Genomic DNA, 23,337 nt, shown 5'->3' with positions numbered 1-23,337 from the left:
AAGCATTTCGTTTTCTTCACCACTTTCTTTGACTAGAACGATCGACTAGTCATTTCCTCCCAGCTATTGGTTAAACCCACCACACGTATCCTGAGATCTAATTAATGTTGCAAAATGCATATTGAGCAAGTGAGGTCATCATTGTGACTGGACGGGAGACAAAGGAAACAGAAAATACAGCATAAAGATAATAAAGCAATTAAACATAGCATCTCGTCTCATCAATGACAATGAAGAGACGCTTTAGTATAGATTTTATTTTGTAAACCGTATTTAGTCTCGTTTTTATTAGTCAACAATATTACATGATATACTGTTATAGTCACATGACCAGCAATTATGTTGCGTCTAGTCAAAAAGGTTCATTGACGAAGATAAGAGTCATAAATTTCTTTGACGAAAACAACAGTACAGGGTTATAAAGGTAACAATGTAAGAAAATGATAATTGCCAAACAAAGGCTATAATGAGGCGCCCAAAAAAATCTCCCAAAAGTGACCAATGAAATAAAACAGACAAGTGATGCTCATCATGCATTAGCTTTTTAATTAGAGAAAGCAAGAATAATATTGGTCTGAATAGTAAATACAACTAGGGACAAAAAAGCAAAATCTTAAAACCTGTTTTTAAAAAAAAAAAAAAAAAACATCTCTTCAGGCACTGCCTTGATTCGAAACTTAACTAAATGAATATTAACTAGACAAAGCAAACAGCATGGACTATATGAACATATGTTATAAAGGAATACAGGGACCAATTGAGTTTACAAAATACATTAATAATGACTTAAAACATTGAAAACTCTCCTCAAAATTGGCAATGCCACATCTGTCTCTAGGACCAGCAGTTTCCGTTGCTTTCTGTACAAAAAAAAAAAACCCTCAACTTAAAAAAAAAAAAAAAAAAAAAAAAAAAAATACACGAAGAATGATCTGGAAATTTTAGTGGTACACACACAGCACATTTAGCAATAATAGTCCTCTGTTACACTAATTATTCCACAAATCCAGAATTTTCAGCTTGAAGATTCTTCAGCTTTTGATTATTATTTAGATCATTTCTGAAACTTGTGTCTGCACATTATTACTGAAAAACTGAAAAAAGCAATGTGATGCATTTAAGGATATTAGTAAGAGATAAGATAAATAATTGTTTAATGTGACCATCTTTGGTTTAGTTACACAAATTAATCCCAGCTAAATGGAGGAAAAGAATTACATAGCTGCTACATGTAAATTGAAAAAAAAAAAAAAAAACATTTCAGCACCTTCTGTGACACTTTATTTTCACCAATCAAGTTTCAGTTTTTGATTTAAAACTCAGTGGGCATGACCCCATTTGAAAAGATGATTGAAAAGTTGTGCCCATTTATTCTGTTAATTAGAAAATTATGACTATCACACACAAGGTGTATTATGGGTAAAAGTGACTTCATGTAAATAAATTAAGCTATTATATGTTCACTGCCCATAAGAAAATCTGAATGTAAAATGCTGTAAATGAATGTTGTGGTGAAAAAGCAAGAAGTACAAAAGGAACCATTTGTTGTCCCTGCCTGACAGTCTTGGGAATCTTATTGTGTGTGTACAGATACAACCATAGACGGGACACAAAAAAAGAAGAGGGGAAAAAAAAAAAAAAAAGCTATTTCCATTTACAAATCATTAAAAATAAAACCCCTGCTCTTGCATGTTTTTGTAGACTAGGACGACAAAAACCAGACCAGGCGTGGTTTTCAGGGCCGGTGTCTTTCGTCCAAACAATGACTTGGCTGTAGCCCTGCTTGGGAAAAGGACAGGACTACAATGATCCAGATCTTCACACTTACTTATATCCCTGCTGGTTCCAGGGCTGGCTGTAGACTCCGTAAGAAGGTACCTGCCAGCCATTGTGCATGTACTGGCCTATCTGCTGAGTGCCACCATACCACTGTCCCCACTGGCCATAGGGCTGGGCAGCATAGCCAACTTTGTTCTGGAACAAATAGAAATCCGGTAAATACAAAATATATCACATATCTGTGTGAGTGGAGTGGCTCACGTGATTCAAGGCTGTACCTGGGCCATTTGCTGCACAGAGCTCATCATGTCTGATGTCTCTTTTCCCCAGTAGCACTTGACCGTGTGACCTTCTACAGACATGCCATTGACGGAAACAATAGCATGAGCCGCCTCTTCATGGGAGCCAAACCTTTACAGAAACAAGCATTCAGAATATATTTAGCAACCAAATACTTAGACAATGTATAAAATAGTTTGCCATATTGTTTGATTATTCAGTTGTAAATAAGTGCTTTAGGACAAGTCATGTCAAGAGATGGCTCAAAGGATTGCTCACAAATTTAAGAAAATTTATGTATATAAAAAGGCAGAAGCTATTTTGTACACTAGCCTAAAGAAAATAAAAACAGTCTGGACGAATATTTTTTTTTACTTTACCTTATAAAAGAGTAGCCTTTCTCTGGGAAAACCCTGACTTCCATTATCTGGCCATATGGTGAGAAAGTCTGTTTCATCAGATGCTCTAAAAAAAAAAAAAAAAGTTTTTTTTTTAAATAATCATAATTATAATACAAATGATCAAACAAAACATGCAAAAGGTAAGGTGATTGCTGTAAAACAAACCTGAGAGTCCAGAGGCAACGCCACCACAGTACACTGTGCAGTTACTTGGACTCGACTGATTCAGGACCTCATCAAAAGACAAGTGTTTCGTGTTGGCTGTACAAATAAAGGAAAGAAATGTTATGGTTAAAATGTACAACCAGATCAATGAACCTGATTCCCTTCAGTTTAAGCATCTTTCACATCAAAATCTGCGTATACATTGCATACACGACGGATGGGTACTGCAAATAAATTTTTTTTTTTTTTTTAAATAATCATAATACCACCATTACTCTTCTTACTGTTGATCTTGGGATGTGTGTGTGCGTGTGTACTGTATATATCAATTTGCATTAGAATGCGTTCACATTTCAGTTTTGTAATGCTGCTCATTTTTCACTGCTCCAATGAAACACAGCATGAGTGAAATCAATTGTCTGTATTCCGAAAAACATGCTGCATGGCCTTGTTACAATAAAAGACAAAGTACACTGCCCATCCACCATTTAAAAAAATAGTGGATTTGGCAGCCACCGACTGTGCAAGTTGACTTATTTGAAAAGATGAGAGGTCTGTAATTTTCATCATATGTATACAACTGTGAGAGATAGAAAGTTTGCACATTGCATGGTTTTTCAAGAATATATGTGTATATGGTGCATTTAGTTTGCACCTACAAACAAGCACCTCTCTCACAGACCTGTTACTTCTTTAAGAAGCTCTTCTATCCTTCACTCGTTACCTTATTAATGGCATTTGTTTGAACTCATCTGTATAAAAGACACCCCCATTTTGCTTTGAGGCTGTGTTTCTGTAAAGGGAACAGGACAACCGATCCATTGAAAAGTAAACGTGACTGAATCTTCCAGCATGACAATGATCCAAAACTCAATGCCCAAGCAAAAGGCTTTTTTATTATTTTTTTCTTCTCATTCTGTTTCTCACAGTGTACCTATGAAAATTACAGACCTCTCTCGCCTTTTTAAAAAGGACAATTTGCACAATCAGTGGCTGCCAAAAACATTTTTTATTGTAGGGGTGTTAGATCGATAAAGCAATATATCACAATATTTTATATTGTCTCGAAACAGGGACATCAACTATTGATATTTTTTTAAACAAAATTAGTCCACCGGGTGGTGCTGTCAAGTTGTTTCTTTAGTGAAATCAGCAGAGATGAAAATCAGTGTGCAACTACAACCTCCACTCCTGTAGATGGCGCTGTACAGCTGGGTAATTTTAATTACTGCTTGGCAATAGAGGCAGAGTGAAATCTCAAAACATTATAGATCACATCATCTGCTCTGTTTTTACATTTTTAGTGAACTGTAGAACATTGCAATATGTACAATATCACAATATATCGTGATATAATCGTTAGAGGTGTGACCCTTTACTGGCCTATTATGATAATCAGAACCTCGATATCGATGAATCATGACGCAGCCCATAAATTTTCTACAAGGTCACATGATGTTTTCTAAATAAGGTCTTGTGCTCCTGTGTGGACGCTTTGAATTGCTACAATGAGCAGAAAGATTTTTTGTATTGTTCTCTTCCAAGATGGCTGCCTGTAACCACTAGTAACTTTTCAAAACAAAATGTCTAATTTCACTGCAGTGACAGAAGGTTTCCTCATCGCGTTGTAGATTTCTGAACACTCAGAGAATGTATGAGTCTGGTGCGTAGTCTGTAGATCAGGTCACCACAGTCACTACCGGAGGTACTTTTTAACGAGAATTTTTATACCGCCGCCAGAAAATCACCAAGCAATGTCATTACAAAGTAATCAATGCAATATCGATGCACATCTGCATCGATTATATAATTAAATTACAACACCCCTAATAATTGTATCGTAACCAATGTATCATGATGCGTATCGTATTGTGAGATCTTTGCCAATACAAACTCCTATTTCATTGGACTGGTTTTAGTCTTGATTATGGCACACATTCGCTGTGACATTGTTTTGATAAGTTTCTGCAGTGTCACAACACTAATTTTGCTAATTTTATTTATTTACTTTTACACAGAGGACATGGTAGTCAGACTGCTGTGCAAATTCTTCCATAGCAGCATAGCAATTTTCTCAATGGGACTCTCTCTACATCTACATGTTACCTTCCTGTTGAGGTAACATGAGGCGGTTTAAATCAAATTGCTACAAATCATTGCTATAATCAACCACTCCTCAATCTTGATTTCAGAGCGCATTTCAATTGGTCGCACGTCAATGTGTCACAGCGCACAGGGGTCAAAGTTCAACGAATTTCAACTTTGACCAGTGTCTGCACAGGCTCACGGAGCAACCACGCATTGCTATCCACTAGGACACTAGTCAAGTTTTATCATTCCTGATTGCTGGTTTTTGGTAGACTGTTAGTTTTGGGATTAATATTGGGAAATAACAAATACCAATAAGGTTTAAATATAGAAGTAAAGTAATAAAACAATAAGACAATAGCATATAAATTTCAGCAATACAGTTATAACAGTTATAATGATAAATGTGACATTCAGAAAGGTTCACCAGGTAGGAAAACAAATATTAAATCAGCTAGTACCAAGGCAGCTCTGTTAATGCAAAAAAATTGGTGAATAGAAAATAGTGCCAAATAACCATCATTTATACAACACCTCCTTTGGGCCAAAATACAATTTAGCCTTTCTTATACAGACATTGGGCCTCTCTCTCAAAAAACAAAAAAACTAAATTTGAATTGGCCTAGAAAACTGCAATTGGTGCATCCCTAGACATACCATTGCAGAACCTCGACTATCTGCAGCAACCCCAGATTATAGCACTGCATCGCTCCATGTGCCTCTGTTCTGACGCACCAATCAGTCAGGAACAGGGTAATGACCACATGACCTCCTTCCATCCGTACTTTACGCTACCATGCAATTTTTTCACGATTAGCCTCACCGATCAGCAGTTTTCTTAACGCTACTCTCAGGTTTAGTCCCTTGAGTTCCCTTCACATTGTGCATTTGGAAATGCTTGTACAGTCGCAGTCATGTGCGTGTAAACGGTCTCAGCGCTGTACCAACAACGTCAGGTGGATAACACATTGGTACCGTGCTTTCTTTTATGGATTTTATTGGTGTTTCTACAGGGTGACAACAGGGCAATCCAAAACAAGAAAAATGACTTAAACATAGTAATTAAATCCAAAAGCAGAACTCAGGTCATAAATACTCTTCAATGGTCTTTAATAATTTAGCCCCAGGGCCTGTTTAATATCCGGTTGCAGTACCCATCCCTAGCTCAGCGCCATAACATTCAAAATAATGAAAAATAAAACAAGAGCACTATCCAAATGTACTTACACTCATAACTGGTTTTGGGCGCTGAAGGCTTGCGCGTGGCCCAGTTGGTTCTGATCTGCCGGCCCCCCCAGCCACTGGCCACCCATCTGCTGAATGGCATTCTCAGCATCCTACAAACAACCAAAAAGCCAATGAACCAGAGGAACGCCAAACGGCATACAGACAGTTTAAAGCGTAATACTGAGCTTATCTCTCATTCTTACAGATCAAGCAGGAGCTACATACTGAATTTCATTGTAAAGTAAATACAGAGGCCCAGCCCTCACTAGCCCAGTCAGATACATTTCCCATCGTAGTCACAAATTTCATGTTGAGCTCTGTTTGAGCAGCTGAAACGGCAGTGTTCCGGTTCCAAAACAAAAAATGGAAAATGCTTTAGAGAGACAAATGAACACGGGAAACGTGTTTTAATAGTGCCCATTTCTGAATTCAGAAACTACAAATTATTCAGCCCTATAAAGCCACAGCATTTGTGGCGTACAGGAATATAACTGTACGTGATGATGCAAGCTGTATATTTTCAATCCTATAGTATTTACTCACCCACTTGTTGAAGAATGAAACAAAGCCATAGCCTTTGGACTTCCCTGTGGCCAGGTCTTTCACCACACGAGCATCACTGGAAAACACAGAGAGCTCACTCACTCAAACCCTGGTTCAAACCAGAGCAACACTTCACACATGAACAACTGATGTGTTGCTTACACCTAAACAGTCAAAGTCAAAAAAAAAAAAAAAGAAAATACAAAATTTTGACACTTACGATATTTTACCAAATGGTGCAAAGGCAGCTCTAACATCATCTGTAGAAATTTCAGGGCTCAGGTCTCCAATGAAGACATGGAAATGATCTACAACAGGGAGTATTTTATTATAAAATAATAATAAAATAAAAAGTTCTTGTTTTAAGGTAAAAGAAACTCTTACTGCTGGTGTCTTTCTTTTGACTGCTTGGCGTTGATGCCCAGTTGACTTTCATTTCCTAAAAGAAAGAAAGATAAAATAAACAAAAACAAATAAATAGCCCACAATATTTTTGAATGGTAGAACTGAGATAGCAGGGGAGGTGCAGTATGAGTGAATGAGTTCAGGACACATAAGGTCCTCTACAGGTATTCAAAAACATTCCTTCAGTCTCAGAAGGGCCAAAGGGCCTATTTCTTAATAAATAATGCAAATCATCTCAAATCACATATATTTAATGGGGGGGGGTCAATTCCAAAGAGAGGTCATTACATAAAAATGTTGATAAATCCATAACCACACTAGGGCCCAAAAGGTTTATTTCAAATCCAGATATTTCGATAATACAAATTGCAGAGCAATTTAACCACAACTCTAAACATCACGAACAACTCATGTAAGCATCTTTAAAAAGGGAACCAAATAGCGTAGACTAGAAAGAGAACAGCTCATAAAATTATGGTACGCTTAATATCAGTTCAGCAAAATGACCCTGTAATAGCAGCAAAAATTATGCAAAAATCCTCACAATTCACAAACACTGTTCTATTGTTGGGAGAGAAAAAGAGATGAATGACTTACCCCTTCGAACTAAACCCCAAAAGCCCAAATCTGCATTCTGACTCACTGTGCACAAATGGTAACCTACCTTACCCATTATTTTTCGCCCATTCATGGCAGACAGAGACGCAGCCGCATGCTTGTGGTCGTAGAATTCCACAAAGCAGTAGGGATCGTTACCAGCCGACTGGGAAAAGACGGAGGGGTGTTACGTCGGCTGATTTAAAAAAAAAAAAGGCGATTTTCCTGTCTTTCGATTGAGCACTTACGTCAGCGATCATTTTACAGCTTTTGCAGGGTCCGATCTGGCTGAAGACCTGCATGATGAGGGCTTCCGTCACGTCACGGGAGAGGTTCCCCACGTACCTGCAAAAGGAACAGGAAGCGGTCAAACTCGAAATTGCCATCTGCCCGTTTTTAAATCCCCGACTCGACTACGTTCGGGGGAGAAAAAAAAAAAAAGGCCGACCGACGAGCCGCCGATCGTCCCCGCTCGGCACGCAGCTCCGCGGTCGGATGTGCCGCGACATGAGGGCAGCTCTCGGAAAATGAAGGCCACGTCACAAGCGGGCGCCCTGTTCTTTCCAGCGACGCACGATAGTTCAGCCGGAGAGGGCAGCGGCCTGCGCCGCCACCTTTCACCGCCACAGTAGCGCAGTAACACGAAATCGCTTCGGGTTTCGGTGTTTTGGAAATAAGCGAAAGGCGGAAAACGATAAATTAGCGGCCGAATAAAAGCTAACTGTCAGTAGCATCGGTGACTAGCTAGCGGCCACGCCGGACGAGAGATCACTTTAGTAAAAAAAAAAAGAAAGGCGCACGCTTTCGTGCGCAATCGGCTGCCGGCGTTTTCTCGTGTGTAAAAAGATCCGCGCTTTCGTTCACCAGCAAAAGTTCAGAGAAAAGGGGAACAAAAACACGCTAGCGGCGCGTTTCAACTAGCCGACGTGTTATGTCACTTCCATGCCACTTACAAAGTCTTGGGTTGCTCGTCTCCCATCGTCGTGTCGATCCCGAACAGAGTCAGAGGATAAACTGTTCGCGTATTTTTGTGATCCAGGATGTTTTAAAGTCTGAAACGGTGTTGTGGCTAATACAGCCGGTTGGACCTCAACTTGCAGCCGAGCTAAAAACTCTTCCTCCGGTGCCTGGGGTGCGGGCAGCGTGCTTCTGCGCAGCTGGCGCCACCTTGTGTATCGGAGTTATAACGCTCCAGCAGATATCATTCGAATGCAGGGAAATTGTGCGTGAACAAATAACGTTTTGTTATTTGGTGTTAATCGATTAATCGCGTTTAGGACTAATAGTAAAACATTAGTGATAATCATAATTGAATATAAGATATTTGTAATATGCAAAAACATCTTGTTGATCTATAGTCTGCAGTCTGAAGCGGGGCAGTGGTGGCCTAGCAGTTAAGGAAGCGGCCCTGTAATCAGAAGGTTGCCGGTTCGAATCCCGATCCGCCAAGGTGCCACTGAGGTGCCCCTGAGCAAAGCACCGTCCCCACACACTGCTCCCCCGGCGCCTGTCATGGCTGCCCACTGCTCACCAAGGGTGATGGGATAAATGCAGAGGACAAATTTCACTGTGTGCTGTGCTGCTGTGTATCACGTGTGACAATCACTTCAAGTGAGTCACTTTGCACTTTGGCAACCTTCTGAAAAGAATTGATTTTTGCCTCAAAAACAAATTGCACTTCAATGGTTGGCAATGAATGTGAACTTGTGATGAAGTTAGAAACCTTCATGCTGTTATTCCCAATCCGAGCTTTAACACCAATCTTCTTGACAAGGGGTTTATGGTTTCATTATAAGTCCTTTTAGGCAGAAATACTATACTTAGCTGAGCTGTTTTTTTGTTCTTCTTAGTGTATAAGATGGCTGTATGAATGTAGGGAACATATCAGGTGTCTGGACATTTTCTGTGGGAATTCAGTTCCCATGGAAATAGCCAATATACAGTACAACCAGGCGTTACGTCTCAAAGTACAAGTGCATGGAGTTTGTGAACAGTGGTAAGCGAGTATACCCTTTTGCAATCTGGTCAAAAGTTTATTTTATCAATTAGGTACTAAGCAAACACCCACAATAAATGATATATACAGTGACTACAGAAAGAATTCAGACCCCCTTAAATTTCTCACTCTTTGTTATATTGCAGCCATTTGCTAAAATCATTTAAGATAATTTTTTCCTCATTAAATGTACATACAGCACCTCGTATAGACAAAAAAAACTGAAATATCACATGATGCTAAGTAACCCTTTGCTCAGTATTTAGCCATTTAGGTCTCTCCAGAGATGCTCAGTTGGGTTTAAGTCAGTGCTCTGGCTGGGCCTTTCAGGAACCGTCACAGAGTTGTTGTGAAGCTACTGCATTATTTTAGCTGTGTGCTTAGGGTCATTGTCTTGTTGGGAGGTAAACCTTCGGCCAAGACTGAGGTCCTGAGCACCTTGGTTCAGGATATCCCTGTCCTGTCCCTGCAGCTGCAAAACACCCCCACAGCATGATGCTGCCACCACCATGCTTCACCGTTGGGACTGTATTGGACAGTTGATGAGCAGTGTTTTAGACGTACCGCTTACAATTAAGGCCAAAAAGTTCTCTTAATCTCACCAGACCAGAGAATCTTATTTTTCACCATCTTGGGGTCCTTCAGGTGTTTTCTTAGAAAATTCTACAAAATTTAATGCTGGCTTTCATGAGTCTTGCACTGAGGAGAGGCTTCCATCAGGCCACTCTGACATAAAGCCCCAACTGGTGGAGGGCTGCAGTGATGGTTGATGTTCTAAAACTTTCTCCCATCTGAAAGTGAAGTGATTGTCACACGTGATACACAGCTGCACAGCACACACAGTGAAATTTGTCCTCTGCATTTAACCCATCACCCTGAGTGAGCAGTGGGCAGCCATGACAGGCGCCCGGGGAGCAGTGTGTGGGGAAGGTGCTTTGCTCAGTGGCACCTCAGTGGTACCTTGGCAGATCGGGATTCGAACCAGCAACCTTCTGATTACGGGGCCGCTTCCTTAACCACTAGGCCAGCACTGCCCCATCTTCTGACCTCATCTCTGGAGCTCAGCCACAATGATCTTTGGGTTCTTTTTTACATCACCAAGGCTCTTCTCCCGCAATAGCTCAGTTTGGCCAGGTCAAGGAAGGGTTCTGGACATCCCAAGCATTTTCCATTTAAGGATTATGGAGGCCACTGTGCTCTTGGGAACCTCAAATGCAGCAGATTTTTTTGTAACCAAATCAGGCAGTTCCTTTGACCTCATGATTGTCACTTGCTCTGACATGTATTGTGAGCTGTAAGGTCTCAAAAGGTTTCAAAAGTCTAATCAATAGGTGTAGAACCATTTCAATGATGATCAGAAGAAATGGACAGCACCTGAGTTAAATATATGAGTATTACAGCAAAGGGTCTGAATACTTAGGACCATACTTAGGACTCAAGTTCTGTGTTTTTCTGTCAATAAGGGGTACATTAATGAGGGAAAATGAACTTTTTTTATGGCTGAAATATAACAAAGAGTGAAAATTTTAAGGGGGTCTAAATACTTTCTGTACCCACTTTGTGTGTATGTATGTATGTGTGTGTGTGTGTGTGTATACACAAAGATTGTCCATGCATGGACCTTAGATAAAATGTTAAGTACCATATGTCCATCCTGCAATGGACATTCTCGCAATATTTACAAAAATCCAAACCTCGTTCGGTTGGCCGCCAATATTTTCAAGATGCGACCAATGACCAAAAATCGAGATGGAGATCATACAGTCCTATTTATGTGAACAGATGTGAAATCTGACCCAAAAGAACAAAGGTTTGTGTGTGTGCTTAGTGAACCTACATGTGTGTCTAATCACGGGGTTGTCATCATAAATTATTTTCTAGTTACAAATGATCATAAATCATCTTGAGCTACATAAACGTTTATTAACATAAGTCACCCTGAGCTGTCAAATAATTGTGCATTGTCTACCAACCAACAGTTGTGACAAGGCTTCAGCTGTCAAGGGCATCCTCAGCCTTCCCCATTATCTTATCTTGTGTTCTTACCCAATTAGGGCAGGGGTGGCCTAGCGGGTAAAGAAGCGGACCCATAATCACAAGGTTGTAGTTTAAATTATAAAATGCCAAGGTGCCACTGAACAGGCACCACACACTGCTCCTGGCCCAATGTTTACTAAGGTGATGGGCAACACAGGGAACACATTTTGTTGTGTGCACTGCTTGCTGTGTATAATATAATATAAGCAACAAGCCCAAACGAATGTGTTTTTATAAGTGTGATATGTTAAAATGATTGACGGAAGTTAAAGGTAAGGCTGGAGATGTTTATATTGCGGGAGTGGGCGTGGCTTCGGCCTGTGCTGCTGGGTACTGTAGTTTTTCTCCTCGACAGAGAGTCGCCGCTAACATTCACACAATGTTCAAGAAACAAGCGAAGAACTCCTGTTACACTGTAAGCTGACACGCTCAAAAGCGTTAAAGCGACACAGGCTCCGCTGGTCAGAAGGAGGAATTTAAAGAGTCGGGGTAAGCGACACGGCCTTTTCCTGGCATTTCAGAATAATCGCCTCTTTTTCCCCATCTTTTACAGATTTGTAGTTTAAAAGGTGTGCACGGCTCTATAAGGATGCACAAGAGCTAGCAACTTAGCTGATCGCAGGAGCGAAAAACAAGACTGCTTGGTTGACGCGAGGAGGCTCATTTCCACTCCTCCTTTCGTCGTGGCGTTTAGTTGCCACCGTCAGTAGTTAATTACTGTAATAACCAGTCGGGAATGTTTCGCGTATAGCCAGATAGCCCGCGAATGCTACCTAGCCAGATGGACCTGCTAGTAGCTTGTTTGGCTAGGTCCAGCTGCTGAAAAATGAAGCAGTTGATGCTTGTTGGTGTTCGTAACTCTCAAATAGAAAAACCGTATATGCATCCTTGACATAGCAGTGTACTGTTTGCTAGCGTTGGTCTGAAAGGTTATCAAGGGTTTACTGGTGTTATGTGATGCACTGCTTGGGTGGTTGATATTACATGTTTTTTTTTTCTTTTACTAATATTTCGAAGTCTCATTGTTGGCAATAATTTCGATTATAATAAATAACTTTACATCGCGGACAAACTTGGAATGAGGAGGTTTGGTTATTTCACAACGGTGCAAGTGACGTAGGCTTACGTCTAGGTTGCGTTTTGATCTGTGAATCCTGAAAATAGTGAAAAACGAAACCGCCAGGGTCAGTCAAGGCTGTTGTGTAACAACGTTTTAATTGGGAGTAGATGGATGTTTCTCTTGGCTTACGGGCCACGTATCGTAGCAGATGAGGTGAAAACACTGTCATCTGTCTTTCTTTTTTTTATTACCTGGATAAAGTGTGCACGTACTTCTTCCTGACATTTAAAATCCGCTGATGCCAGGAGAAGGATGCAGGCCCGTGTGATGAGTTGGCTCTGCTGCATTGTGGTGCTGATAACAGTTGACCTATAAACAGTTACAGTTAAGCTACAGCAATGCTTTGTTCTTTTCTTTGTCAGTGTCACTTGTCTGTCTGATGAGATTAATTGAATCAGAATTTCTCTGATTTATGCTCCACAGCTAAAACTCTGCCCATTGCCTGTATGTCGTCCATTGTCACTCCTTTATCGTCCCACAGTCTTGTTCACCCCCAGTCCAGCCCCATTCATACAGCCGTCGTAGTGCCATACCAGACCCTCTCCTCCTCTCATGTTCTCTCCCCCTGTGTCTGGCCTTTTTGTCTCGCCACTCCACCCTTCAGCCCACCTCTCCCTCATGCTTTGGATAAAGGCGCCGCACTGCCAGCCCAATGACTGCCTGGATCGTCCTGCCTGTGAGCCTGTCAGCCTTCTCCATCACAGGAATATGGATTGTGTGAGTATTTCAAAGCGAAGGAGTAAAATCATGTTTTATTGCTTTGCAGTGATATTTTGGCGTTCTGTTCCTCTGCAGCTATGCCATGGCTGTGATGAATCACCATGTTTGTCCTGTAGAGAATTGGTTGGTCAAGTTTTTCTTTTTTTTTGTATCTTGGTATACAAACATATGCATCACAGTCGAAGTAAATCTTGTTTTTTGCAAAGGTCTTACAATGTGACCTGTGTAGAAGAGCCAGCCAAACCAGGTTTTCCAAAGTCATGTTGCACCATTCAAGATATCCCCCTCATCAGGTAATTCAACCAGAAATTCATGTCTAAAATGTGTTGAATACGTGATAAAGACTTTTGTCCGTTGTAGGAAAATGTAGTTCCTCCTGCAGATGTTCTGTTCCAATAACAGTTCCCGTTTTTCTTCTTCTTCTTTTTGCAGTAAGTGTGGATCGTACCCCCCAGAGAGCTGCCTGTTTAGCCTGATTGGTAATGTGGGTGCTTTCATGGGTAAGCTCTCCTGCACCCTACCTCCTACACCCAGTAAAGCATCAAAACACACACATCTACCCCCTGGTTTTGGTTCAGGCGCAGGATAAAGGCAAACACAGCTCCACAACTCTCTTGTGCTTTTTTAAATTTCATATTTAAGACTAATCGATTCATCCACATTGTTCAAGAATGCTGTATGCCAACAAATCCATTACACTGAGGTACTCTAACACTCCAGAAATCCACAGCCGCATTGTTCTGAGTGCTGCGACAGCGAGTTCTGAGCAATTAGGCTATATGTGAATGTGCTTTAAATAGGCAGGCACCCTCTGCAGTTAGCGTGAATGTGCCCTTTCCTCTCCTCTTTCATTCACCCCCTTTCTTGTGCTGCCCCTCCTCCACAATCGTTAATTTCTGGCCCTTGTGTTTGTAGTTGTGATGGTGTGTCTGCTGCGCTATGCGCAGGTGATTGAGCACAGCCATGACTGCTGGATCAACACAGCTGGCCTGGTGTCTGGCTGCTTCAACACCTTGGGCTCCATCATGGTGGGAAACTTCCAGGTCAGTCTCCCCAGAGAAAAAAAAAACAGACAAACACACACACAAAAAAAAAAGTTGTGTGTGTGTGTTATATATATCAGGGGACATACCTCCCACACCTCTTGCACACTTCACAAGCCTGGTCCGTTGGGCAGAAGAAGCCCGCTTTACATCGACACTCCGTGTCCTGCGTGCTGGTGCAGCGCTTTACGCTCTCTTAGTCTCAACATCATTAAAGTAAATAAGAAAAAAGACTGCACTGCAGCTGAATATAAAATTAGAGGTGGGCATAGATTAATTTTCTTAATCTAGATTAATATCACTGTAATCTGGGAATTAATCTAGAGTAAGAAAAATTATTCTAGGTTCTAGATCAATCTACATTAATTACATTACTCTAGATGAATCTAGATTAAAATGGCTCATTTGAATTCTGCCGAAGGCATTCAGAATATGTGTGCTACCCAAATAATGACTAAAAGTAAGTCTTTTACCAGGTGGCGCATTAGACCAGGGGCTCCTCTCCTGTTTCCAAAATGCATCACAAACTGCTTGAGAAAGCTGTTCTACTATGATAATTGGTGATGAAAATAAATTATGTTCAATAAGATGTACTTGTGTTTACCAACTGTTTATTCAGTTAAATAGCTGCATCCATGTTACCATGTGACGTTTGATGTGGTAATTTCACAGTTTGAAGACTTGTTCTCGCCCCCTACAGTGCAATTCGGCCAGGTATACATCCGCGCTAAAATATCAAGGTGAAAGTCATCATAGTGTAGTGGTTCTTCTTCTGTGTTATGTAACTTTTTGATTTCATTTCTTGAACCACAAATGATGAGCTGACACCCAAGAGATTTTCTGTGCAAAGTGTATTCTGTACAAAAAGCAAGGTCGCGTCAGAACATCGCGTCACACATCTTTCTGCACCTCTCTCTACAATATACATTATTAAAAGAACATAAAAACGGGTGCAAAGTAACACACATGCAAAATATTCCTAATATGTACAGAAATTAAAATGAAAGAAATAACTTTGCACACAAAAGACACAAGAAAGAAGAAATATACTTTTAAATCTAGTGTAACCATTTAACTCCGGCACAATAGCTTGCGTAGTATAGACCCAGCTCCCAACCCAACTTTGTGAATAGATTAACGGCAATATTTTTGTTATCGCCCGATAAGAGTCTCACGTTAACGCAGCACGTTAACGCAGCACGTTAACGCCGATAACGGCCCACCACTAATATATGTGTGTGTGTGTGTGTGTGTGTGTGTGTGAATATCACTGTCTCATAACATTTACAGCATTTATCAGACGCCCTTATCCAGACTCACACTCAGGTTTAATTGTCATTGACACAATGGTAGTAAGTGGGGTTTGAACCTGTGACTAAATATTATAGTTAGAATCAGGATGAAAATGTGTTTTACTGCAGCCATAGCGCCATTTCTTTACATGATTCTTACATGATTACATTTCCCCTCCACACAGCCATCTTGCTTCCTGACATCATCACTTTCCATTTGTTCCCCCAGGTTGACCACGCTAAATCCTTGCACTACGTGGGGGCTGGTGTGGCTTTTCCCGCTGGGCTGGCATTCGCATGCCTGCAGTGTATGCTAACGTACCGCATTGCTGTCACAGCGCTGGACTACTGGATGGCACATGTGCGTGTGGCCCTGGCTGTCGGAGCTCTGGTGTCACTTGTCCTCAGTATCCTTCCTTATTGATTTTACATTGAAATGACTTGTTGTTGTGTCATGACCTCCCTTTCGCGAATGATTCCTGCTCTGTGCACATGTATAGATATTGGAGTCCCCATGTGAGGAACTGGGTGCTGTCAAATTGCTAAATTGCACGAGGATCTTTTGAGTGTAGAAGTAGGTTGAGCTTTAGTCTGTTTTTAACTGCATCTAGAAATCATAGAGCAAGTAAAATATTTACAACCTGCTTGGCAACGTGTCTACTTATCAGGCTTTGGAGCAGTGGATTTATAACAAGAACATTGCATTATGTGTTATTGAGTTTGGTAACTTTGTGAAAAAAGGATGTAGATAATATATATCGCCCCCTTGTGGTCTCCAAAATCTTCTGGACAGTATTACACAGGTCAAGTGAAAATGGAGCGAGTGTCATTGTGTAACACAGCACATGGAGACACAACAAAATGTGTCCTCTGCATTTAACCATCACCCTTGGTGAGCAGTGGGCAGCCATGACAGGTGCCTGGAGAGCAGTGTGTGGGGACGGTGATTTGCTCAGTGGCACCTTGGCGGTTCGAACCGGCAACCTTCGGATTTGAGGTCCGCTTCCTTACATACTAGGCCACCACTGAGGAGAGTGTGCAAATTATATGTATAATTTAAATGCCTGCTAATTCCTAGTTTATTGTGGTCTGTTTGGTCCCCTACTCCCCTAAAACATTCATCATTTCAAACTTGTCTCTTAATTGAATAATGGGTGAAGATTTCAGAGATTTTCAAGGGGGTATTACTTGTTTTATAAAGGTTCACAGCTTTATCTGCTTCAGAAAATATTGAAAATGGCTGGGGTCTCCTTAACCCAGTTGACCTTCAGGTGGCATTTTCTTCATCCACGAGAGCTTTGTACTGCAGCACGCTGCTGCCATCTGTGAGTGGGTCTTCACTGTGGTCATCCTTGTGTTCTACGGCACCTTCACCTACGAGTTCGGCACAGTCACGAACGAGACCATGATGGCGGGCTTGCAGCGCAGCCGCCTCCGTGGCTCGAGAGTCATCCTCAGTGGCACAACAATGTCTGAAGAGCTGGGCGGAGGCTCCAAGGGCCTGAAGTCTCCTGGAGGTAGCAGCACTTCCACTCATCTTAATTGCACCCCAGAAAGCATAGCCATGTTATAGTCCGTCGGGTGTGCTCCCCTGCGGAGCTCACAACTGCAGAGGCTGCGCTGGTGCTGCCTGGAAACAGGGCCACTCCGACATGCTGGAAAGAGACAGGAGCCTGGACGCAGGAGAGCTGAGTAGACCGACGTCCCACACAGGAGAGACAACTGTCATCGTGTCATGGGTTTTGCAATCAGCAGTTCATGGTTTGCCACTGCCCCAGCTTTTTTTTAATATTATTATTGTTATTATTATTATCTTCATTGTTAATTAATTTTTTATTTTAGTTTTTTTGCAAGTGCACTTGAGCAAAGCATGTTGGTTACTGGTTGTAATAAGGCCATTATTCAAGATGTCCGGCTTGGATTGTGTTCTCTGAAAGCGTAGCGGTTTGATACATGGTGTAAAGTAAATACTAGTGTAGGTTTCGTATATATAGTGGAAGGGAGTTAGGCACAGGTTATAGGGTTCTGTTTTTCCGGGTGTGTTCATTATACGGTGTGTCTCACCCTGGCATTGTGATTGTTGACACATATTACGCTAATGAATGAATGCAGCTTTTTTTCTTTTATAAACTTTGACTGTATTGAATGTCTCAAATGTAACTTGGGCAAAGACTATATTAGTAAGAAGAGTCTCACATTAAAGCTTCTGTAAGCAATTTTAGTATTTTCGATAACTTTTTTCCAGATTTCCTCCACTTCATCCACTAGAAATTGTCCAGTGCAGGTTTGCACTCATGTAATGACTGACAAATAGGGATGTCCACCTCTACTCTACTCTGTTTTACCTTGCACTTCAACTTACAGAAGCTTTAATAGGGGAATAATCTATAGCCATACTCATTTCCTGCTGTAAGTGTTTTTTGTTTTTCCCTTGAAATGGTTAATCTCTATGTTGGGGAACAGTTACTGTACATACATATCATCTACATGCTTTTTTTTAATTTTTTTTTTTATCGTACATGACAGTTCTGCAACATGACGGCTTCTAGAAGTTGGTGAAAGACGAGCCAATTGTCATAATGGCAACATGCAGGAGAGTGTCCCATCCTGCCTCTCTTATGCCTGTCTGTGTTTGGAGTACAGATTAGCTGCTTGCTTGTGTCCTTGACGCAACTTTCAGCTGAACCACATGGACCATTATAAAATAGGCCCGAGCTAACGCTGAAGCGTAAAACACTGCTATTAAAAAAAAAAAAAAAAAAGCCTATGACTGTTACAGCTGTTTCTGTTACTGTGGAACCACGTCCAAATTTCAGATGACATTCCAAGTATTCATTGCGTGTTGTGGGGGGGTTTAAACTAGAAGTTAAGGAGTAATCGTTTTTTTTTTTTTATGTTTGTGCCATTTGCCAGTTGTACGCCAATATCTTTTTTTTCCCTGTCATGTTGCAAATACTTGCAAACCAGTGTTGTCTGCAGTGACTATGAAGAATATCAATGCCAACGCTTCATTGTTCAATGTAGACGCAACCAAAATGGCATTTACGTAAAATGGTGCCATAACTGAAACCTTGGGTCATTTTAGTCTCCAGGCTGGATCCTGAGTAGCCTCGTTTTGGCGCACGGTTCCGTTTTGTTCTCCGGTCATGTTCTTGAGTTGTGACTGGTTCACAATGGTCATCATCCATAATTCTGTGGCCCTGCTGTTAATTCCTGTTCATTTGACACGCCTTGTGGCCTTCCTCTTGTTCCTCGTCATTGCTGTAACATAGACCATCATGCTGCGAATTGGCACCAGTTTCCGAGCCAAAGTTCTACTCGGCGAGGTCTGTATATGCAGCATTGCATTGATTTTCTTCTGCTGTGTACAATCACTGGATGGTTGCGAAACCGTCATAGAAATATTTTAAAATTACTTTTGAATTAGCTACCTCTGTGTCCGCTGAAAGAAGTGATTATGCTATAACAAGAGAGAATGGTCTGCTTCTTATTGGCAAAGTGTCCAGGAGGGAGTTTTATGAACAGCCTTTTTTTTGTTACCAGTGGATAACACATGATGAGTTTAGGTGTTCTTAGAAATGAGCAGCATCCTTTTTTTTTGTCCCTTTTTTTTTTTTTTACATTTTACCAGCCAAAGTTGGTTGAACTTGAAACTATACAACAGCGTGCTTTACTCCACCTATTATGTTATCTTTATAAATGCCAGGTAATAAGCATTGTACTTGTCATTTATTACATTCTGTAATGTACCAATTGTTACAATATTTTAATAACCAAAACCTTAAGCTACATATGTAAAGCCTAAATACACTAGGTTTTAAATTTGCGTTTGTTTTTCAGCTTTATTGTACTAGCGTTTTGTTGAAGGTTTTCAGACATATAGAGGTAATGGTGAACGTTGTTCCTTCCCAGTGTGATCACCACTTACGCTGCTGCCAGTTTACACCAGTTAGGTATCGCAGGCATTTCCCACTCTCTCAACTGTTTAATGTTCTAGAGGAGGCGACTGAAGATGCACCCGTGTTTACATTCTGGCAAGTTATATATATGTCCTTTTAAATGAGGAGGTGTTCATGTATTGACAGAAAATTTTGATGTATTGTTACCGGTTCTGGTTATTTGCATAATTGAGAAAAGGAAAAGTGATGCCTGTTTTTTTTTTCCCCTCCTGTAATCAGAATCACTAATGGCTCATTCTGGGTTTAGTAAATGAGTTGGAGTTGGAATGTATAGGGGATCATGACCAAAAGCCAACAAACTCTAGTGAATGTTTGTATATTTATTTATATTTAGTTTTTTTATATATATATATATATATAAATGCATATGTGTTCGCATTTTTACTCTTTTTTTTTTTTTTTTTTTTTTTTTCTTCAATTATTTTGTCCCATGAAAAATTAAGTGGATGGATCTATGCTCAACCAAATCTCAGATGTATGATAATCAGATATTTTTGTCTTTTATAACCTGCTGATATATTGTTTTATGTCCCATTGAGTTTCAGATCTTGTTACATTTATATTCAATCATTTCAAATAAAGTGGATACAGTTTATTATTGAATCTTTTATTGGCCATGTCACACACAAAAATGGGGGAGCGGTTTATACATATTTTATCACTGGAATGCATCTGTGCCAACATTTTCATAACGCTTCATTTTGGTATTTAAAATAATTAAAAAATATATTTACATACAAAAACATTCAGTGGATTAACCCATTTTCATGTTCTGTCAATAATATTATCCACACTATTTTGTTTCCTGCTGTCCACTAGGTGTACATGGCGCCGTGTAAATCCTCTAGCCTGTGTTCCCTCTGTTTTCTTCTCTCCTGCACCACATCATTCATCATTCAGTTACATCTTTCCAGCAGATTGGCCAAAATTTGTAACAAGACCTTACCTTGTCCTTCTTGAACTCCTCGTACTCGGGATTGTCGGTGACCAGTTCAAAGCGGCAAAGGGGGCATGAGTTGGTCTGTAATTAAAAGCAGATACAAATCCTTCCTATATTCAGAGGTAGACTGAATGAGGTTAGGTTGAGTTTTGGATTATAATCTCACTTTGCCAAGCCAAGGCAGGATGCATCCTGAGTGAAACAGATGTTTACAGGGCATCTCCTTCACAGTCTCCTGCTCCTCAAACTCCAGGAGACAAACTGGGCACTTCAGTCCTCTGTCTGGACAAAGAGAGCCGGTGACTCAAAAACTCACAGATCCATCTTAATTCTGAGACTTAAGAATGTACTAGTAGCAGAAATAGAATATAAAATCTACTACAGTACTGTGTAAATGTCTCACCAATACAAACCTTCATGCATTAAACAATGAGATGATGTGTATAAAGATAGAGACTGTTTTCCATCTGAAGACTTCTGCTTGTGGATCATTCATTAGAGAGTTTTCACAGTTGTGAGAGACCAACCCCCATTTCATCTACCACATCTCTAGATATCAGTGTTTTTTTTTTTTTTTTTTACAGTTTTCACTTTAACCATTATTATTTGTGTGCTTTACACTTCTAGAGAGTCTCATCCCGAACTATTTCAGTGTTCCTTTTGGAAAAACCTTTAATTCGCTTCACGTTAACTGATTACCTGCTTGCTCGGGGCTGATGATGACCACAGGTAGGCTCTGCACAATGGTTTTGGAAGCAGGTGGAGGAAGGCGCTGGTCCCAGTCAGAGGTTTCAAATGTCCCTGAGTCAATGTCCAGACCTTGCATTAGAGACCTAGAGGAAGCATGTCAATCAAAATATTCAGCCCACTGCTCCAAACCTCGCCTCAATTTTGCAACCTTTAATGGATTAATTGATGACTATTAAAGACGACATTGGAAACAATTGGAAAATTGTTCTCATGGTGTGAAAAATATTAACTGAACTGACTGGAAACCAATGCCACGATCAATTAATTCCTTGTTCCCCCGTGAAATGAAATGCTTAATGCGGGGTTTTAATCGACAGGTACAAAATTGTGTTGCCAGATCTTGCAAAAAAAAAAAAAGGTCTACTGAAGCAGCTGAGCAGGGGATAAGACAAAATAAGGATCCAGGCGTACCTAAGGTGAACAAAAGCCACCAACGTGTACCGACTCTATTATATTTCATTTTTTTTCTTTCTGTCGGCTTTAGGACAACAGGTTGCCAGGTTGATTATATTTGCATATCAATTTCCAAAAAAATAAGCTGCTGAACAGGTTTCGTCTGTAAATCCTCAGCATATTTGCCAACGGTCCTTCCTTCACATACCGCGTAGGTAAAAGGTCGGAATAAAAAAAAAAGAAAACATTAAGTGGATACAAGAGGATACTTTATAATAAGCCAACAGCTTCGGCGTAAGATCACCTGGCTAATTCCAGCAGGGCGTTCTGTCGGTACTGTTCCTCCGGGTTCGTGGGTTCGCAGTCGTGTTCATCGAAATACGAAGTCATTTTTACTCTATTTAGGAGGAAAACATGTCCAAGTCACGAGTCATTAAATATGCCTAACGTGCATTCTATAGTATAGACAACTATAAAACACGGTTGAAAAAATATCGATGTCACGACTTGGTTACTGTATCGTAACTAGCCAACCAGAAACACACAGGAGAGTTGATTAGAACAGCCACCTCGTCTTCTTTTAATGTCCCGGCCAGCTGATCATCACGGAATGAAGAGCCTATCGACGCATTGTCATACCAGCGGAACCAAAACTTTGGGTCAATCTACATTGCTTTTCCTTTGCCGAACCACCAGCCAATCACAGGCAAGAAGGAAACCGTAGTTTGTGTGAGAGCCTGCGGACTGCCTTACCGGCAATGGTCACCAGGAGGCGCATCCGAATCTCCATCCTTTACATGATTAGTAGGCGTTCAGCACTTGATTGCATTGGCCACAACAGACAAATGACAATACCGTCCAAAAGTTTAGGGTAATTTAATACATGGTGGACAGATGGTGGTGGTGGGATAATGGTATTGGCAGGCGTATGTTCTGGACAACGAACACAGGTTCATTTTATTGATTGCATTTTGAATGCACAGAGATACCGTGACGAGGCCCTGGGGCCCGTGGTTGTGCCATTCATCCACAACCATCACCTCATGTTGCAGCATGATAATTCCTGGAAGATGAAAAGCTCCTAGTTCTTGCATAGCCAGCATACTCACCAGTCACCCATTGAGCATGTTTGGTATACTCTGGATCGTTCCAGTTCCTGCCAATATTCAGCTAATTTGTACAGCCAATGTTGGACCAACATTCCACAGGCCACAATCAACAACCTGATCAACTCTATGTGACGGAGATGTGTTGGTGGCAAATGGTGGCCATTTATCTGCTTATGAAATATTGAAAAGGGCAGAGAACATGTGAATGTTTGGGGTCTCCTTAACCCAATTGACGTAATCCATCCCCAGGTGGGATGGATTATATCAGCAAAGGAGAAGCACTCACTAGCACAGATTTAGACAGATTTGTGAACAATAATTTACATTTATGGCATTTTGTGTATGTAGAAAATGTTTCAGATCTTTGTGTTCAACTCATGAAAAATGGAAGCAAAAACAAAATTGTTGCATTTATATTTTCGTTCGGTGTAAGTAATGAAAATTTACCCTGATATTGGTTTCAGGTCTCCCTCCCTCTAGTGGATAATTTTGTT

The 23,337-nt window shown here is 40.7% G+C and overlaps 3 protein-coding genes across 7 annotated transcripts; 1 reads left to right on the top strand and 2 right to left on the bottom strand.

Annotated features, from left to right (window-relative positions):
* Window positions 1-912: 912 nt before the first annotated feature.
* LOC114799244 (nucleolysin TIA-1-like) lies at window positions 913-8,610 on the bottom strand. The gene is given in 12 exon segments (XM_028995717.1): window positions 913-1,974; window positions 2,058-2,190; window positions 2,439-2,523; window positions 2,625-2,720; window positions 5,940-6,006; window positions 6,008-6,049; window positions 6,483-6,558; window positions 6,703-6,790; window positions 6,867-6,921; window positions 7,552-7,650; window positions 7,733-7,829; window positions 8,438-8,610. Coding segments are annotated over 12 exon segments (1,014 nt in total). The 5' UTR covers window positions 8,464-8,610; the 3' UTR covers window positions 913-1,824.
* A 3,259-nt stretch (window positions 8,611-11,869) lies between these two features.
* LOC114799361 (transmembrane protein 150A-like) lies at window positions 11,870-20,022 on the top strand. Of its 4 annotated transcripts, none has more exons than XM_028995942.1 (8): window positions 11,870-12,006; window positions 13,242-13,354; window positions 13,433-13,480; window positions 13,564-13,650; window positions 13,790-13,857; window positions 14,273-14,400; window positions 15,922-16,099; window positions 16,964-20,022. In XM_028995942.1, the coding sequence occupies exons 2-8, from the start codon at window positions 13,290-13,292 to the stop codon at window positions 17,263-17,265; spliced, it is 876 nt and encodes a 291-aa protein (XP_028851775.1). In that variant the 5' UTR covers window positions 11,870-12,006; window positions 13,242-13,289; the 3' UTR covers window positions 17,266-20,022. The 4 variants fall into 4 exon arrangements, with proteins under 4 accessions (XP_028851775.1, XP_028851774.1, XP_028851777.1 ...); XM_028995941.1 differs by having other exon boundaries at window positions 11,876-12,006; window positions 13,061-13,354; XM_028995943.1 differs by lacking the exon at window positions 11,870-12,006 and adding an exon at window positions 12,250-12,961 and having other exon boundaries at window positions 13,061-13,354.
* Window positions 20,023-20,246: 224 nt separating this feature from the next.
* On the bottom strand, window positions 20,247-22,443 carry rnf181 (ring finger protein 181). Of its 2 annotated transcripts, none has more exons than XM_028996772.1 (6): window positions 22,280-22,435; window positions 22,039-22,131; window positions 21,291-21,424; window positions 20,758-20,873; window positions 20,598-20,672; window positions 20,247-20,526 (listed from the first exon to the last, which is right to left on the bottom strand). In XM_028996772.1, exons 2-6 carry the CDS (start codon window positions 22,122-22,124, stop codon window positions 20,467-20,469), a joined length of 471 nt encoding a protein of 156 aa, XP_028852605.1. In that variant the 5' UTR covers window positions 22,125-22,131; window positions 22,280-22,435; the 3' UTR covers window positions 20,247-20,466. The 2 variants fall into 2 exon arrangements, with proteins under 2 accessions (XP_028852605.1, XP_028852604.1); XM_028996771.1 differs by having other exon boundaries at window positions 20,248-20,526; window positions 22,304-22,443.
* Window positions 22,444-23,337: the final 894 nt, after the last annotated feature.

This window comes from Denticeps clupeoides, chromosome 11 (genome assembly GCF_900700375.1).
Source record: "Denticeps clupeoides chromosome 11, fDenClu1.1, whole genome shotgun sequence".
Lineage (NCBI taxonomy): Eukaryota > Metazoa > Chordata > Actinopteri > Clupeiformes > Denticipitidae > Denticeps > Denticeps clupeoides.
The sequence above is the reverse complement of the archived record's forward strand: the minus strand, read 5'-3'. Positions and strand labels throughout refer to the sequence as shown.

What these genes read in the sequence shown, in the direction of transcription:
- LOC114799361 (XM_028995942.1), top strand. Translation starts at nt 13,290, where the DNA reads ATGACTGCCTGGATCGTCCTGCCTGTGAGCCTGTCAGCCTTCTCCATC. An exon ending in CAAGATATCCCCCTCATCAG is followed by an intron (nt 13,651 to 13,789) that starts GTAATTCAACCA and finishes TTCTTTTTGCAG; the next exon opens with TAAGTGTGGATCGTACCCCC. An exon ending in TCATGGTGGGAAACTTCCAG is followed by an intron (nt 14,401 to 15,921) that starts GTCAGTCTCCCC and finishes TTGTTCCCCCAG; the next exon opens with GTTGACCACGCTAAATCCTT.
- rnf181 (XM_028996771.1), bottom strand. Translation starts at nt 22,124, where the DNA reads ATGACTTCGTATTTCGATGAACACGACTGCGAACCCACGAACCCGGAG. An exon ending in GCCCTGCTGGAATTAGCCAG is followed by an intron (nt 21,425 to 22,038) that starts GTGATCTTACGC and finishes TGCTTCCTCTAG; the next exon opens with GTCTCTAATGCAAGGTCTGG. An exon ending in CATCAGCCCCGAGCAAGCAG is followed by an intron (nt 20,874 to 21,290) that starts GTAATCAGTTAA and finishes CTCTTTGTCCAG; the next exon opens with ACAGAGGACTGAAGTGCCCA.